This window comes from Drosophila serrata, unplaced genomic scaffold, assembly GCF_035046125.1.
Source record: "Drosophila serrata isolate PLE 108 unplaced genomic scaffold, ASM3504612v1 contig_100, whole genome shotgun sequence".
Taxonomy (NCBI): domain Eukaryota; kingdom Metazoa; phylum Arthropoda; class Insecta; order Diptera; family Drosophilidae; genus Drosophila; species Drosophila serrata.
In genome coordinates, this window is record NW_028256998.1 from 1,145,682 (window position 1) to 1,161,601 (window position 15,920).

At 35.5% G+C, this 15,920-nt stretch overlaps 1 protein-coding gene across 1 annotated transcript; it reads right to left on the reverse strand.

Annotated features, from left to right (window-relative positions):
* Positions 1-669: 669 nt before the first annotated feature.
* LOC110186019 (uncharacterized) lies at positions 670-1,434 on the reverse strand. The gene is made up of 2 exons (XM_020955054.2): positions 1,300-1,434; positions 670-1,231 (listed from the first exon to the last, which is right to left on the reverse strand). The coding sequence occupies exon 2, from the start codon at positions 1,221-1,223 to the stop codon at positions 918-920; it is 306 nt and encodes a 101-aa protein (XP_020810713.1). The 5' UTR covers positions 1,224-1,231; positions 1,300-1,434; the 3' UTR covers positions 670-917.
* Positions 1,435-15,920: the final 14,486 nt, after the last annotated feature.

Consider the following 15,920-nt stretch of genomic DNA (forward strand, 5'->3'; position numbering starts at 1 on the left):
TGAACACTAATAAACAATGACTTTCAATTTTTTTAACACAAAGCATATCTGAGACTTGGCCGGCAGAAGTCGCTTCATTCCGGGGATGTTAGAACCAGTTGAGAATCATATGGACAGATGTGCGAGATCTGTTTTAGAACGAATTTAAGAGCAAGCTTTTTGAATGATACTATGGAGTTATTTTTCTATATAATTTTACGAGTATGTAAGTCGAAGCACGGCGGATCGGTGGACTACATATATATAGCTGCCATAGGAACGATCGAAACATTTTAGGAACATAAATTATAACTTTTACAGTTTCCAACAGTGTTTCTTCAAAGTTGATATATATACTTTATATATTAATCTAGAACTTTGTGTAAAACTTTCTGAAAATCGGACTACTATTGTTAGATATAGAGGAAAATGCAAAACTGTGAATGTAAAACTGCAAATATAAAATGTATATGTGAATGAAATGAAAGCAGGCATTACTTTGTTTTTTAACATAAATATTTATAATTCATATTGTTATAATTCCCAGAGATCGGATTTCAATCTGCAAGGGTATACAAACTTATTCCTTCCTTCTATGTAAACGAATTAAATAATTTTTGAATAAAATCAAATCGTTATATTTCTGACTAAAAAGAAGAACATAGTTTTTAATTCAATAAAATATTGATATAAAATTCGAATATATAGCCTTTTTATTTAAATGATAAGCACAGCATTTGTGTGAAATTTTGCTGTTAGAAATATTTCCACGCTGTTGCTATTTGTCTGCTGAATTTCATTTAAATGTTTCGGAGTGATAAAGTATTTAGTTTAAGTACTTGTTTTGCCGTCTTCGTTGCGAGTTTGAAGACCCCAGTAAAAGTCCATTTGAAGTCACCGTTCAATGGAATGTCCAGAATAATATGGTTCTGATTTTGTTATTTAGCATCCTTGGTTTTTTGCTCGTCCTTAACCTCCGGTGGCGGCGGTGACTCTTCCTCCTCATCCTCGGGTGGCAGACCCAAATGCATTCGGGACCAACGGGGCAGGTTTAAAATGGACCAGTAGGGTATAATCATCATAAGGATTAGTGGTCCAACCCCGAAGATCAGCCGCTGAACAGTGCTCATTGGGAAGCGAGGTGGTCCTGCGACAGGCATGAAGTTCCGTACTGGAACTCCTTGTATCTTAGCCATCGAGCGCCGGTTGGATAGAAGATGTTGACGCACCAGAGTAAAGACCATGTTGGATCCTGAATTGGAAATATAAATAGTGCTGTAATTAATCAAACCTAGTTTATATTTTAAAATTTTTTCATACCAATTTGATTAACTCCTGTGTGAATTGAAAGAAAATAAACATATGTGTGTTTATAATTGACAGCTCAGGAGTTATTATAGAGAACTCATAGCTTGCTGATTATAAAAAGATTATGGGTTTAAGTTAGTAGTAAATGCTCGAAACCAAATTAAGTAATGGGGTATATAATTAAAATAGTTCAGACTTACCGTAGTCATGGCCTAATTCCTTCCAGAGTAGAGTTAAGTTCTTAGTAACTCATTGAAGTGAGCTTCTTCCATTCCATTGACCAGGTGATTTTTTTGGGGTCGAAGGGTAATCATGATCACTGCCACTATCACTATAGATGTAATCACTGGGTACCCCACGGACAGACTGAGGCGAGCGCAATGGCCGTGCCTCTATTTATAGTCCCCGAGCAAAGAGAACAGAGAAAGTGAGAGCGAGAGAGCAAGGGATACCTCTAGAGATAGGCAGAGAAAGATAGAGAGTAAGCGTGAGCTCTACAGATAATGAGTTAGAAAGAGAGCGAGAGGCAGAGGGATAGAGATGGAGAATTAGAGCGCGCCGTTGTTTGTTTACCATTTTAAATTGCAATTCTATTATTTATACTAAATACAATATAAATTATATTATTTATATTAGATAATATATTATATATATTATTTATATATATGTATGTTAAAAACAGAGAAGTAATGCCTACATTTTTAATTTTCCCTTACATTTTTCGAGCGTTCCAATGGCAGCTATTGATAGAGAGTTAGAGTTTGAAATAATGTTTATATGAAAATATCGATAAATAATGATTCAAATAATGCGAACATTTTAAGGATAATTATGATCGATTTCCAAAGAGATATTATTCAGTCCCAAACTGCAAAAGTATATTAACTACTTTCCTATCTTGTTTTTATACATTTTTTGATTGTACCGACTATCATAAAATTATAGCCAAAATTTTTTATAATAAAAACGGCTATATCTCGACGTAGATGAAAATACAGCAAAGCTATAATCACTCCGATCGAGATAAAACGAAAACAGAATCCAATTATATATATACAATGTTTCAACAAAGGTTTCAAAACTTCAAACTGATGTTTCCCAACTTTGCTAGCAACACTTAAATGTCGCCAGCAGCTTGGAACTTTCCTCCTGGCAGCTTGGAACTCTGTTGCTAAGAACTTTTGTTCGAAGCAGGCCAGCAACATTGCTTACTTTTGTGTTGCCGGGGAAACCCCAGTTCGTATGAATTCACCATACCCCCTCCCTGCAACGTGTTGATGCAACATGTTCGGTATACAATTTCACTCAAACATGAAGGGTAAAAGTTGCTCCCAAGCATCTAGCAGCATGTTGCAGTGTTGAGGACTCAAAGTTTATCCGGGATTGTATAATACGGAACCATTGCCCCTCCTTTGCGCATCGGAGTGTTTTATTTTACATTAAAGCGGGAAGATGTAACTCTTTATGTAACTTTTAAACTTTAACTTTAAACTTTATTGTCAGGGAATTTTTGAAGTTCATGTTTTTAATTGGAAAATTTACTAAATATATTTATATGTACATATATTCTTTTTAATTTAATATAATATTTTTTGTATGAAAAATAATAATTAGCAAGGGCATCTTTTAAGGCTTTTTTTTTAACTCTTCACAATATTTTTATAAAAATATAACTTTTCTTTAATATTTTTACTTTTCTATTTTAAATAATTGCCTTAAAAATTACACTTTCTCCATCTCCTGGGAGTTTTATTTGAATGGGTTAGAAAAAGGCCGCGACTTTGACTGACTGATGACTCGTCAAAAATGAGGCAAAAATGTTAATTAGCCGCCTTTGTTTGTTTTGGGTATCCATCCTTCACAGCCGTTAATTAGTTATTCATATTGTTCCACTCTGGCCGAGCAAATTAACTGTCCAACAATATTTTTTCTTGACTTGAATGCGGTTGAGGGATAAAAAAATACGAATGTTTAAAATAATGTTGATTTAAATGTACTTGGAATAATTAAATCATCTCATAAGAACTTTCATTTTATAATATATAGTAAAGTATACAAAACGCAGTTGAAAAAAAATGAATTTTCCTAGTTTAAAAATCTAAAAATCGTTTTAAAAAATTCAATACTGATATGAGTTTAGTTTATGCAATCTTTACATGGCCTTCAATGTTGGAAATTATAATTTTTAGCCTCCTCTCTCGTATCGAGGCACTTTTCATCTCTCCTTCAGCTTGGTTGTCCTGGCGCCATTTATCTGGCGGGTCTGTATGGAAATAAGAAAATGGCAGACTACCATGGAGGACAATTTGGTTATGCGGCGTTCAAGAAAAGTGAAATTAGCATAAAGTTCCTTCTTTCCCCATACACTTTTAGTATCTGCTTCTGAGTCTGCTGGGTTAACTTTTTCCAATGTGACTCGCTGTCCTTTTGCATTTCGTTTTTAATTTCTTTGGTGTCGCATTCATTTTTTCTTTGCCGGTGAAGCGGTTTCTGGTACAATTAAGTGATGGCAACGAGTGCTTAACGAATTAACAAAGTCCTTTCTTAATAATATTTAAGGGAAGGAAGTCTACATTTATATTATTAAATTCCATTGCAGCTATGAAGGTTTTACACAACCCTATAAAGCGAATTATTTGAATAAGTAAAAGATAGAGATAAAAGAGTCAGATGGAACCTGCTAGGAAATGATCTTTTTGTTCATCGAAAAACACACAAGATATGTTTTTGCAATCTCAAGAGAACAAAATTTCTGTGGCATTTTATAAAGGTTCACTGATCTCTTAAAATTTATAAAGTATACACAAGCAACTATTAATACTAGCATATAAATTTATAGCAAAACCAAGTAGCTAAAATTTTATTGCATACAAAGTATTACAATTGGATCCTGTTCTTATATAAAATATATATTTAGGAATAATTATAAAAACTTATACTCCAAAAACTATAATTTATTAAACTATCTAAACTAAACTATATTAATACGAAATATTCTTAATTTATTTAGTAATTATAATTCCTATTTGAATTCATTCAACCCGGGAAAGCTTGGAGCTGACAATACCGATGGCTGCATTCCCATATTTTATAAAGTGGACATGGAAAAGTGGAAATTCAATGGCCCTCACACCGATGCCCGAGACTCTAGGACAGACATGCAGACGCACAATCAAAATTATTGCATGTAATTTATTAATGCCGTGTGTGGCACAATTTGTTTCATGAAGCATGTAAAATGGATTTAACGCCCTCGATAAGGCTTTTGACCATGGACGGAAAGATAAAAGTGGAGTTTGGGGGCACACTGGGAGGGAAATGCCAGGCGACAGTTGACCGAACATGAACGTGCATTGGCTTTGGCCATTTTCCAGCGATTAATACACGACACATATGCATCCTGGTTGACTCAACTATCTGGCAGCATATTGAGCGACTAATTAAAACAGTAAATGCCTCTGCTCGGTATTTTAATCTTTAGTTTCAGCCTGACCTTTGCCACACTTAGAAAGGAGCCAGGATAAGCAAGCCAGCATTTGTGACGACATATTGAAAAGCCAATTGATGTAAGCAGTAAATGTTGGCCAATGTAACATGAAAAGGAAATCTTGACATATTTTGAAATTAGTGTGAGATGTTAATTAAATTGGAATGCCTAATTAGCTTAAAATCAATTAATTATGTAATTAAATATCCAGCTTACTTAATGCTGATTGCAAGAGTTTGATTTGAAATTAAAAGGTTCTTGGAACTGATTCTAGGATACTTTTACCCAAAGAAAGTATCTATTTAATCTATGTATATATATTCCCTATAAATCATACATGTTTAAATTCAAGAAGCATCTTTGGCAAAGCATCAATCAATCCCTAATTGATCCCCATGTACTTTGGGCATGCCACTCACGTTCGATGTCAATTAAAGCCTGGATGAATCTATAAATTTTTAATTGCAACACAAACACACTGAACTGTTTGGACTGCAGAAGTCAAATGGATTAATTATTAATTGTTCATTCCATTTCCCTCACTGTATCTAGTGAAAAACTCTTAAATTCTACATCCGACCCCAAGCTAATATTGGTTCATTTCAAGCATTCACTGGGGCAAGGAGGTAGCCAGGGCTCAGGGCAATCGCCAAGTTAAATTCTAAACAAATTTAATTGAAAAACTTTTCCATTTCTTCTTTGGCAAATGGTCAGATTCGACCAGGCCTTGAGAGTCCTGGGGCTCTTGGAGTGCCACGAAAGGATACAAGTGCATATGCAATTGTTTGGCTACTTGCAGTTGCAGTTTCAGTTATACTATTATTATTATTATTACTATTTCTCTTTTTCATTTTGCGTTGATTGTCGCGATTCACCGGGGACCCGTTTAGCATTTAGTTTTTGCTTTCTGCACTCCGCTGCAGCTCCTCAACCCTTGTCGCTGTTTTTTATTTTCTTATTTAATTATTTGCTAGATGTTTTGGCCAAAAGTCACCAAAGAGCTGCAAAAAGTTTTCAGTTGTTGCCGAAATTGAAATTATAACTTTTGACTACTTTCTGTTGCTCTGTGGCTCCCAGCGAACGAAAGCTAGCGAAGTTTCAACTTGGTTTTTCTGGGCGGTAGAATAGCTTCGGGGATTGCATCATTGAACTCTGAGAAATTTTTGTGTTCTAGTTAAAGTGTATATTCTTTGAGAAATTGCTAAATAAAGAGTATAAAGTTTTCAAATATATTGGAGAATAATATTTGAAGTACTCAATCTCTAGGCTTTGGATTGCATAAAGCAAGGGTCAATAAGGCTGAGAAATATAGAGAAATACAGGCTGAAAATAGGATATATATAAACCATTTATAATTTTACTGATACTGCAATAGAAACCTTAAAAGTTTCTTGGTATTTCATATTAAAACATGTAATTTAGCCCATAGCTTTCTTGTCTCTCTGTACTTATTTCTTATATATTGTATTTCTGTCTTAGTCTAGATTTTGTTTACTTATTTAATTTCAATTTAATTTATCTCTTTTGGTATTCTTGGACACTGAAATATTTCTGTTATTAAAAAGAGAAAGACCGTTGCTATTCAACAATAAAATTCATTCAAGTTTTTCCCAACTCTCTTTGAATTGTGCGTGCCGATAAAGCAAGGATATATAAATGCACATATGTAGGTTTAAGAATCTTTTTTTTTTGTCCCGTATTTGTTCGGTTTTAAGCTGCCATATATTTATTTGAAAAACTCAAGGATCAACTTGCTGGAGATGCTGCAGCTTCCTCTTACAAGTAGTTGCATTCGTTTGCTCCCGTGTGAGTGAGTATCTGTGTGAGCATGACATTCGCCGGCTGCAAGTGGCTTCGTCTTTGGCCACTTGCCTGTTTTGGCTCCAACGAGCCAACTTGCATCCTCATGGCATACATACAAGCTGTTGACGGCGACGACCAAGTTATGTATGTCCTTGCCTGTAATATGAATGCATGACTTTACAGTGAATCATTGATGGAGAATCACATGGAATTGGCATCATTTTAATTGAATAACTAACTAACCAAACAAACACTGAATCTGAGCATTACAATGGTACAATAATTATCTATGAATATATAATACTAGTTAGTCTTTCTCAGAGTGTCGCCTGTAATGCACTTCCCCTGAAATCGTCAGCTATATGTGGCACATTATTCTTTGCTCCTTTTATTTTAATTTCCACTTGGAAGTGTTGACTTGAATTTCTGCCATCCTGCTGTCAGCATGCATGCAGGCAAAAGGACATACGGTTTCGACCGGCTGACATATAGTATATCCCATCCATGTTCCATGCATCTCGGCTTCCGTAAAGAAAATGCACATCGGTTTCAGGCTCTGTCCGAGTCCCGGTCTCTCGGGTTTCCCTCCCAGATGTGTTCTTTTTGTTGTTTTCGCATCCTTTGGACCGACCTGTGCCCCACTTTGCGTCTTGCAACTTGCAACTTTTTGTCTTTGTCTGGAGATTCATTCGTCTTTGGCTTCTCCTGTTGCCCTTTCCTTTTTTTATTTTTGTCGCATTGTGCGGAAGTGTGCGGCACTTGAGAACTACTTTTACTTTTGTGTATACGCAACACTGCAGGGCTGCCCCCTTGCCATCAGACTTATAGTTAGTATTCCTGGTATTTACGGCAACATTTTGGCTTCGTCTGTGTCTTATATCGGCATTCTAAGCGAGACACCTTTAAGGCGAGCTTCATTGTCCTTTCGAAACCTACATTTCCGTTGCGTGTCCTTGCAACTTGAAGGTACATATGTATGTATGTATGTATGCGTATGCGTGTCTGTGATATTAATGCCCCAGAAACGTGTTGCCAATCCAGGATGAAGGTGAGATCTATACCTTCAACAGGCGGTGACAAATCGAAGAACTATTTTACAGGAAATCTTTTCATAAAATCATATAAATGGCTTAGCGTAAATAACGTAAATGTAGGTCAATGTGAAGCGTTCGATAATTTGATTGCATTAAGTTAATATATTGATTAGAGAATAAGTTTTCCTTAGACATATTTGAGCTATAGTTAGGCTGAAGTCATGAGAACCTTTCAGTCTTTTTCTGTTAAAGAAAAAGTCTTGGAATTTGTTCAATTTACTTTGAATATATATATTTGTTTGATAACTGGGATATTGGTCTTGAAAAGTATTAAATTTTAATATTATTTTTATTAATTTCAAACCGTAAACACTGTCTCCAAGTAGAACCTTAAGGACAATCTGCTGTCATGGAAAAAAGGGCTGGGCAAAGGTCTTAATTTTGCGTAGAACAATAAAGACAGTTCAGGTGTGTCCCTGGCGCGACATTATTAAAACGTGACTGCGAATTTTTAATTGCCCGTTTCTAATTGGACCAAACATTCTCGAGCATTTCATGGCCTGGGCTTGCCCCTAGTCTTAATGCTCATAATAATGGCACAAATGATAATGGAGGGGCTATAACAATCAAATTGTCGAGACAAAATTATTTATTTTCTGGGAGGTAGAAAGAAGCTTGGTGAAAGTAAGTAAAACTCGCAGACACCAAAAACCGAAATGGAGTCGTAAAATGTTTTACATCGCACACCAACGTCATGTTGTTTTTCTTTTTTATTTCCTGAAAATTTTGTAAGCTAAATATTTTTATATTTTTCGTTTGTTTTTGTCTTCTGTGAGGTCCATAATAAAGTTGTAAAAGCCCAGTATTTATGACTTGAAAATTCTTACAAGAGTGGCGTGAAAATTTCTTTTATTATTGAGTTTACTTTGCTTAAGATTAGGTTTAACTTTGGTTTTATTTCAATTTGAAGTTTGTAAGAAATGAAAGATAAAACATAAGTTGGTGTCGATTTAGAATCTATAATTTTGTGTCAATGTGAGACTTTTTATTTGAAGATAAAAAAATACAAAGTAACTTTCAAGATCTTTAAAAATATTTAAATTTGAATAGTTAAGTGTTTAACTTACTTTCAGAGTGTCTGAGCATACTTATAAGTTTCTGGTATCTCAAGATACTTAATGTAGACATTTAAATTATTTTTTAACGTGAATTTATAATTTATATTACTTTAATAATTTAAAATAATAACATTTTTCTAGCTCTAAAAATTTGAAGGCACCAAAAATCAACTAATTAACTCAAACGCCTGACTCTTGGATACAAATGTTGAATCTGCACAAAACCAGGAAAAGCAAACAACATTTTTTTAATTTCTTTGGTCAGTAATTGGATATCAGAACAAATATGGAACAGTATGGAGCCGCAGGAGAAAGTGAAATCGAAAATGAAAGCATTTGCAGTGCTTATTTAAAAAAAATACCATAGAGCCACGCAAAAAGTGAGAGTATGAAATGCAACTGAGGGGGAAAAAACGGAAAAATCCGTGGAAATCGCGTGACGTTTGCGCGAGAAAAAAGTGACAGCTATATCAGGAACGATTTTCCCTGGGGCTCCCTTGTCATAGATTTTTTTTTATGGACTCTTAAGCTGGAGCTGGAGAAGTCGAGTGACCCAGACGATGGTCAACATGCGATGAGCGGTCGACAAAACACTTTGCTTAACCCGCTGCAAACCTGTCACTAGCTCGGATTTAAATGACAACCACCCCGTCCTCCCCCCCCCCCCTTTTCACTCTTCCCGTCCCATTATCACATTATCTAGGTTTTAAGTGCTCCATAAAAAAAAAGGTGGTGGTATACGAGTTTATATGCTCAGCAATTTGTGTTAGTGTGCGTGGAGCAAGCACCTGACTGATCTTGATTACTGGCGCCATTGGTAAAGAGGTTAATCAATAAAAGTTTCAAGAGAATTAAAAAAGCGTCATATTTTTCCACCGGATAGTGATTATTTTAATGCTCTTGCAAAGGAGTTAGGGGTTTGCAACGCATATCAAGAATATGTGTTCTTGATCAGAACAACGTTAATTTTGCTATCAATTAAAATGCAATATTTTCGTGCATAGCATTGGTCAGTTAATATTTTTTGGGTCGAAGGGCAATTACTATCACTGCCACCATCACAAAAGGTGTAAACACTGGAAAGGTCGCGGACAGAATGAGGTCAGTGCGAGGTAAGTGCCTGTATTTATACTCTCCGAGTAAAGAGAAGATCAGAGAAAGTGAGAGCGAGAGAGTTAGAGAGAAAGAGCTATCCCTAGAGATAGACAGAAAGAATTAGAGAGAAAGAGATCTCTGGAGATACATAGAGAGAGACGGACATACATTTAACGTAGTAGTTCGATCAGACCCGTTCGAACTTATATATTTATTCATTCAGATAACTATAAAACTATCAGAATAGGTTCCGTAGAAACGTACAGACGAACATGGCAAACATTGGCTTTAAATGTAACACGTATTCAAATTCATGAATACCTTACATAGTCGAATAAAAAATATTTAATTCATATTAAATCAAACTATTTTTCAAATAATAATAACAAAAATAACCCTATTCATATTGTTTAAGGGAATACTCTTTATCCTTTCTTTGCTTTCTCTGCTGAAAACTTAAGGTCGACATCTAATTAAGGGTCGTTGAAAACCGTTGTTTGTCTCGTACTTTCGCGCCAGATTTTTAATTAAATTGCTTTCCTTTTTTAGCCGAAACGTTTTTGGCCGTCCTAGGTTGGACTTTGTGGTAATATTTACTATGTAATTTCCGCACAGGGGACACAGCGATGCAGCGCACTTGAATTTTAATAGAAACTGCTGCAGGATGCCAAAGGACCCTGAAGATGGGACGGGAAGAAGTCCAAATGTGTGTGTGTGACTGTGTGTGTATGTTACCATTATGTCATAACTTATTGCTATGCCTGCAGGTATGCATCGCTGTGCGGTTTTTTCCCCGTTAAAAAATAATAAGTCAAAAGGAGCTGCGCACGAAGGAGCCCAGGAGATAAACGTGGAAGTCACACTATAATGTAAGCCCAGTCCAAGGTGACATTAACCTTATAGTGCCAATGTATATCATTATACAAAGAAAAGTTAAATAAAAATTGTATATAAGATGCTTATTATTTGCTTATAATGCTTAAACTTATTAAATTATTTTATGAGATTAATAGTAATGGATGTTTAAGAAGCATTAAATATGTTTTTGTGAGATAAATTAAATAACTAAATAAAATGTTTTTTTTTTTAAATGAATAATAATACAAAAATATAGTAATATTTATATTGTAATAAAAGCTTACAGACGAATCTTAGTTTTTTTTTTAATTATAATCCCTTTCTAAACATATTTTATTAACTGAGTATTATTATTTTAAAACCAGAGAAAACAAAAATATTAAATGATGTATCTTAAAGATTCATATCTATAACAAAGCTTCCGATTCAATGATAATGTATTTAAACAATTTGACACCTAATAAGTTGTATATAATTTTGGGAACATTTTAACACCCTTTTCTTATAGGTTTATAGGTTGACCAACCATAAAGGCTTACCCCATTTGGGGTCAACATTTATTGGCGCCTTCCTGGGGTTAACCCGCAGGAGGAAACGGTTTCAACAAGTTACAAATTTTCAGAGTACGTGCTGGTTTCGATTCGGGACATTCCGCATTGTTATGTTTGTCGCGTAGATCTGATCAATGACCCACGTGGCCCGTGGTCCCGCCATCTTGGCCATCATCCGCTGTTACTGAGCCATGTGTCCCATTAGATTTCAATAGGACACAGCCCGTGGTGTCCTGGCGCTCCGTCCGCGATTTCCTTTTCAATGCCCTGCAGGAAATCGTGACAAATTGATCGAACTAAATGGTTAAATATTAAGCATCAAATTGACTGTGACAGCGAGAGAACTTGGCTAGGAGCTGCACTGGGCTGGGTTTTTTTTGCCGTGGACTTTGGTGGAGGCGACGTGTCTGCCTCGGTGATTCTTTCGCTAACAAGCTGCAGACAGCACAGAAAAACTCACGCACTTCGAGCTAGACGTGTTTTATATGTCAGTCTCGAGTGCTTTTGCCAGACGAAACAACAATGTCGAGTTAGGATACAATGAGACGTCGGTGTACAACTGTGTTTTATTTCCAAGCGAGGGTCAAGGAAACTTCTAAGTGAATATATTCATTAAAATTATAATAAAGGATGCTATAAAGCGAGATTAATATGGATTAAATACTATAATTGAATATATAATGCAAAGATAGCATGTATCTTAACCTCATTTATCTTAAACACTCTCCCTTAAAAATTGTCCTCAAAAGGTTTTCCTTTCACAATAATTGAGAACCCTTCAATCTCAAGGTGGAAAAAGAGGAAAACCCAAAATATGTCTAGCAATGGAAAAAGAAAATGTAAAGAAATCGTCCAAAACGAAGATTGATTTGACTTTAGACAGTTTTGTCCACTCTGACTATGCATTTTTTCCTTTTTGACTTTCGCAGTTTTTGCAATTAATCAAAAGGAAATTGGTTGGTTTTGTGTTCAATTTAATGCAAATTGATTAATTATTTTTCATTGCCAATGCAATTAGTGGTTAATAAATTGGTTTGCTAAACTTTATCGGGCCAGTCAAGTGCTAATTGGTAAAGTGAGTAAAGTCAACTTAAACTTAAAGCAACTGATACAGATTTTATAAAAATTTGGTACATTGTTAAGCTTAAGTTTACAGACTCAGGTTGTGAGATTCCTTAACTTCAGAGGATTTGTAAATCAAATCAATTAGGGCACCCAGTTAAGCTGTGGTTAGGGTTTTACACTTTTTTTTAGTTGCAACTTTTACCATTGGTTTATAGAACACTATGCTTTCATGCTGCCTCGAGTGGATTTATTGTTTCGAGTGGCAAATACAAATATCCCTGTGCCGCACCCACATCAATTCCGGACTCCTGTCAGGCACAATATTCTTGATGTTAACAATAGTCTTCAGTGTTGCCAGCCAGGTTCCATGGATTTGGGGCTACAAGCCACTGAAGTTGGTCGAAATGGAACCGTCGTGGCAAGACGCTGCCGCCAAACACTTTGTCACTTCAATTCGATAGGTCGAGAAATTCGTTATTGTTGCCGTTGCCGTTGTTAATGGTTCTGCTGACACGGCCACACGCGAGAGTATGAATCGAATCCCGAGTGGAGGCAGTGGTTCCATCTCCCCCCGGAGGCACCTCTGACATCCTGCGGCCCGACCTGTTTGCGGCCTACCAGGACAATATGTGACAAATGCCTTTTGTCTTTAACTTGGTCGCTTCTGGTCGCTTTTCTGTTTGCTTTTTTTCAGCTTCGTGCTTTATTGTCATCCCTCGATTTGACTCTGGACCAAGTTCTAAGGACGAAGCGGTGCATTGTTTGCGGATTTTCAAGGGATGATATTGCCTTTAAAGCGTGTGCTAAATTTGTAATACTTTAGAAAGCATTCTAACTTGTTTTTAGGTCTTAAATTTTAATAACTTATCCATATTTCATTTATTTAGATGACGTAACTAGCATTTATTATTTGCTTGCTAGCCAGAGTTAAGGATCTTAAAAAACTTCATAATTTGTCTTGTCATTAAGCCAACTTCTTCCCCATTTCCCTTTCGAAGCAACTGCAATGCAGCAAGAAGGCCATTTGTGTCACTCGTAAATTTGCAATGCCGGCAACAAGCCGCCAGTATTCGCATTCACATTTTATACGCTATTTCCTTTGCTTCAATCTTTCTTTTTTTTTGTATTTTCCAGTTTCCTCTGCTCTCAATTTCCCAATGCTCTGCCAAGTGGCAGTCATTGGCTTTTGCAGTTTTCTGGCCAAAATTGGGATTGCGCTTAAAAATTTTCCAAAATATACTGCCCGAACTAGAGCCCAGAAACCGCACGCACCAGAGAATTTATGTGAGTCCCGAGACTTGACTTTTTCCAGGGGACTCTTTGGCGCCGAAGCCAAGGACATCGAGACCAGTGTCGTCATTTTACTCAGTGACTATGCATAATGGGTACACACAGAAAAAAAATCATGGTTCAAAGCAAAGAAAGCTCTTAAAAATCTAATAATCGATACTGGATTGCTATATGAAGTGAAGTCTTAAAGTTGGAGTAAATGATTGTAGGTGTGATAAGTCAATATTCTTTTTGATATATCTAACAAACTTGCAGCTAAAGTTTTGCTTGGAGTGCAATATTGATAATTTCGATAAGTTATCTATTAAAGTTTTATTTTTCGATATTTTATATTTTAATATACTGAATATTTCGATACTTTTGGAATGATATAGAGGGTGATATAACATATCTTACATTTCCTCACGTTAAACATATTGTTCAACCCTAGTTCCTAGTTCATGAAAGTCGGGTTAGTTAAATAATATTAAATATATATATTTTGGTATAAAATTTAAAATGACTAAGTAATTGTTATTACAAAATCGAATTTTGAGCGGAACATTACTTAACTTTAAGCAATTTTTGTTTTCAAACAAACTGAATAAGTTTCTCTTAACATACATACGTATTTCTTTAATTTTTGTACCAATATTTAGTCTCCATTGATCGTTTATTGTCAAAAGATTGTTTACAAAGTCTGTTTGATTGAACTTCAATACAAACTTTAATATTCTTTAATTGAATTATAATTAAAAAAATAGAAAACAATAAAAAAGTTAGAAACCAACAAACCAATTGAGAAAGAATCAAGAGTGAGTAGATTTCCTGAGTTCATTCCGAACTACATAAGAAAATGCTCTTAAAGATAAAGAAGAGCTTCCTCTATCTTCATTTTAAATGTAAAATACTTTTATTTCCTTCAACTTTAACCACTGACAATGAACTTCAAGATGCTTTAAACAACATTTAAAAGTAATTCTTTTGAACAGATTTCATTTTCATTTAACCCACCAATCTCATTAAGGCCCATTTACGGAAATTTCTTATTAATTGAGCCAAGAAATGGGCGTAAGCTTTGTGTTGATTTATTCGCCCAGTGCGCTCATAATTTAAAAGCCAAGGACGAAAGGCCGAGGAGTGAGTCCTCGCCCAATGCTTTAAATGCCCTGATGGACTGAACGCTGTATTTTCGCACTGAAGCTTAAATTATGCAAGTTAATTTGCAGCCGCCTGAAAATGATGACAAGGAATTCCGCACACTAACACACACAGAGAGAGAGAGTGCACAGCAGTGCAGAACAGGACAGGCCAGGACTCCGGTGCTGGCGCAGCCTAACAAGAGTTATTTCCCACAGACCGGAAGTGAAGTCGACATAAATTGCGGTTAGAGCTAGTCTGCCCAACACAGCTCCCTCCCCTTCTTGCCTTGGGTCACATTGGCTATTTAATACATTACGACAGCAGTTCAGAGAGTGGGAAGTAAGGAAGGTCCTTGGTTAAGGAACAACGTAACCTTTATGGGTCTTGGCATCACGAGCTTAGATTAAATATCAAGATGTTTGCTTAAGCGAAAAAAGTCCATCACTTGTACGACATTCACTCTGTGATTTGATTGATTTATATCTTAAATTTACCAAGACTTTACTCAACTAAAAGAAGTGGTTTCTTTCGCTTTTCTGACTTTAGTCGGCTGTCAAATGCAGCTCTTTTCTCGACACCAGAAAAAAGGGAGAGAAAACCCAACTTGTTGTTATTTGTCTGTGGTAGTTTCCATTTCATTTACAGTTGCAGTTCAAGTGGCAAAATGAGGCCTGCATGTGAGTTTTTGGCTGCTTGATTTCCCCAGGTGCCACACATGTATATATGCATATATAGTATATGTTGAGCCCCAGAACTGAGACCCAGCATTTTGTATATTTTCATATTTTGGCCTTTTGTTTCTATCTCCGGGTCGTTTCCATAAACCACAACTACCACATATAATAGTGTTGTGCAAAGCAAGTGTAAAAGGAAGTCTTGGTTTTGGCCCATATTCATTTGAATGAGTTTTGGGTTATTGTGGTTATATTTTGAAGTCATTTCAAAAATGCTTCAATTTATAGGTATTGTAATAAAAAGATTGTTGGCTAAAATTAATTTATAGTTTGTATTTGTTTTTATTTTTATTAAACAACAACAAAGAAATGGTACAAACTTCAAGAAAGCAAAGCGTTATATATAATTATAATTCTCCTTTCAATAGAATAACTTGTAGATCAATAGAGTATAGTATATATTTTGTTTATAAATTAAGAGTTGAAAGAGTTGAGGTTATCTTTAACCAGTTTAAATTGAGCTACAACTAAGAAGT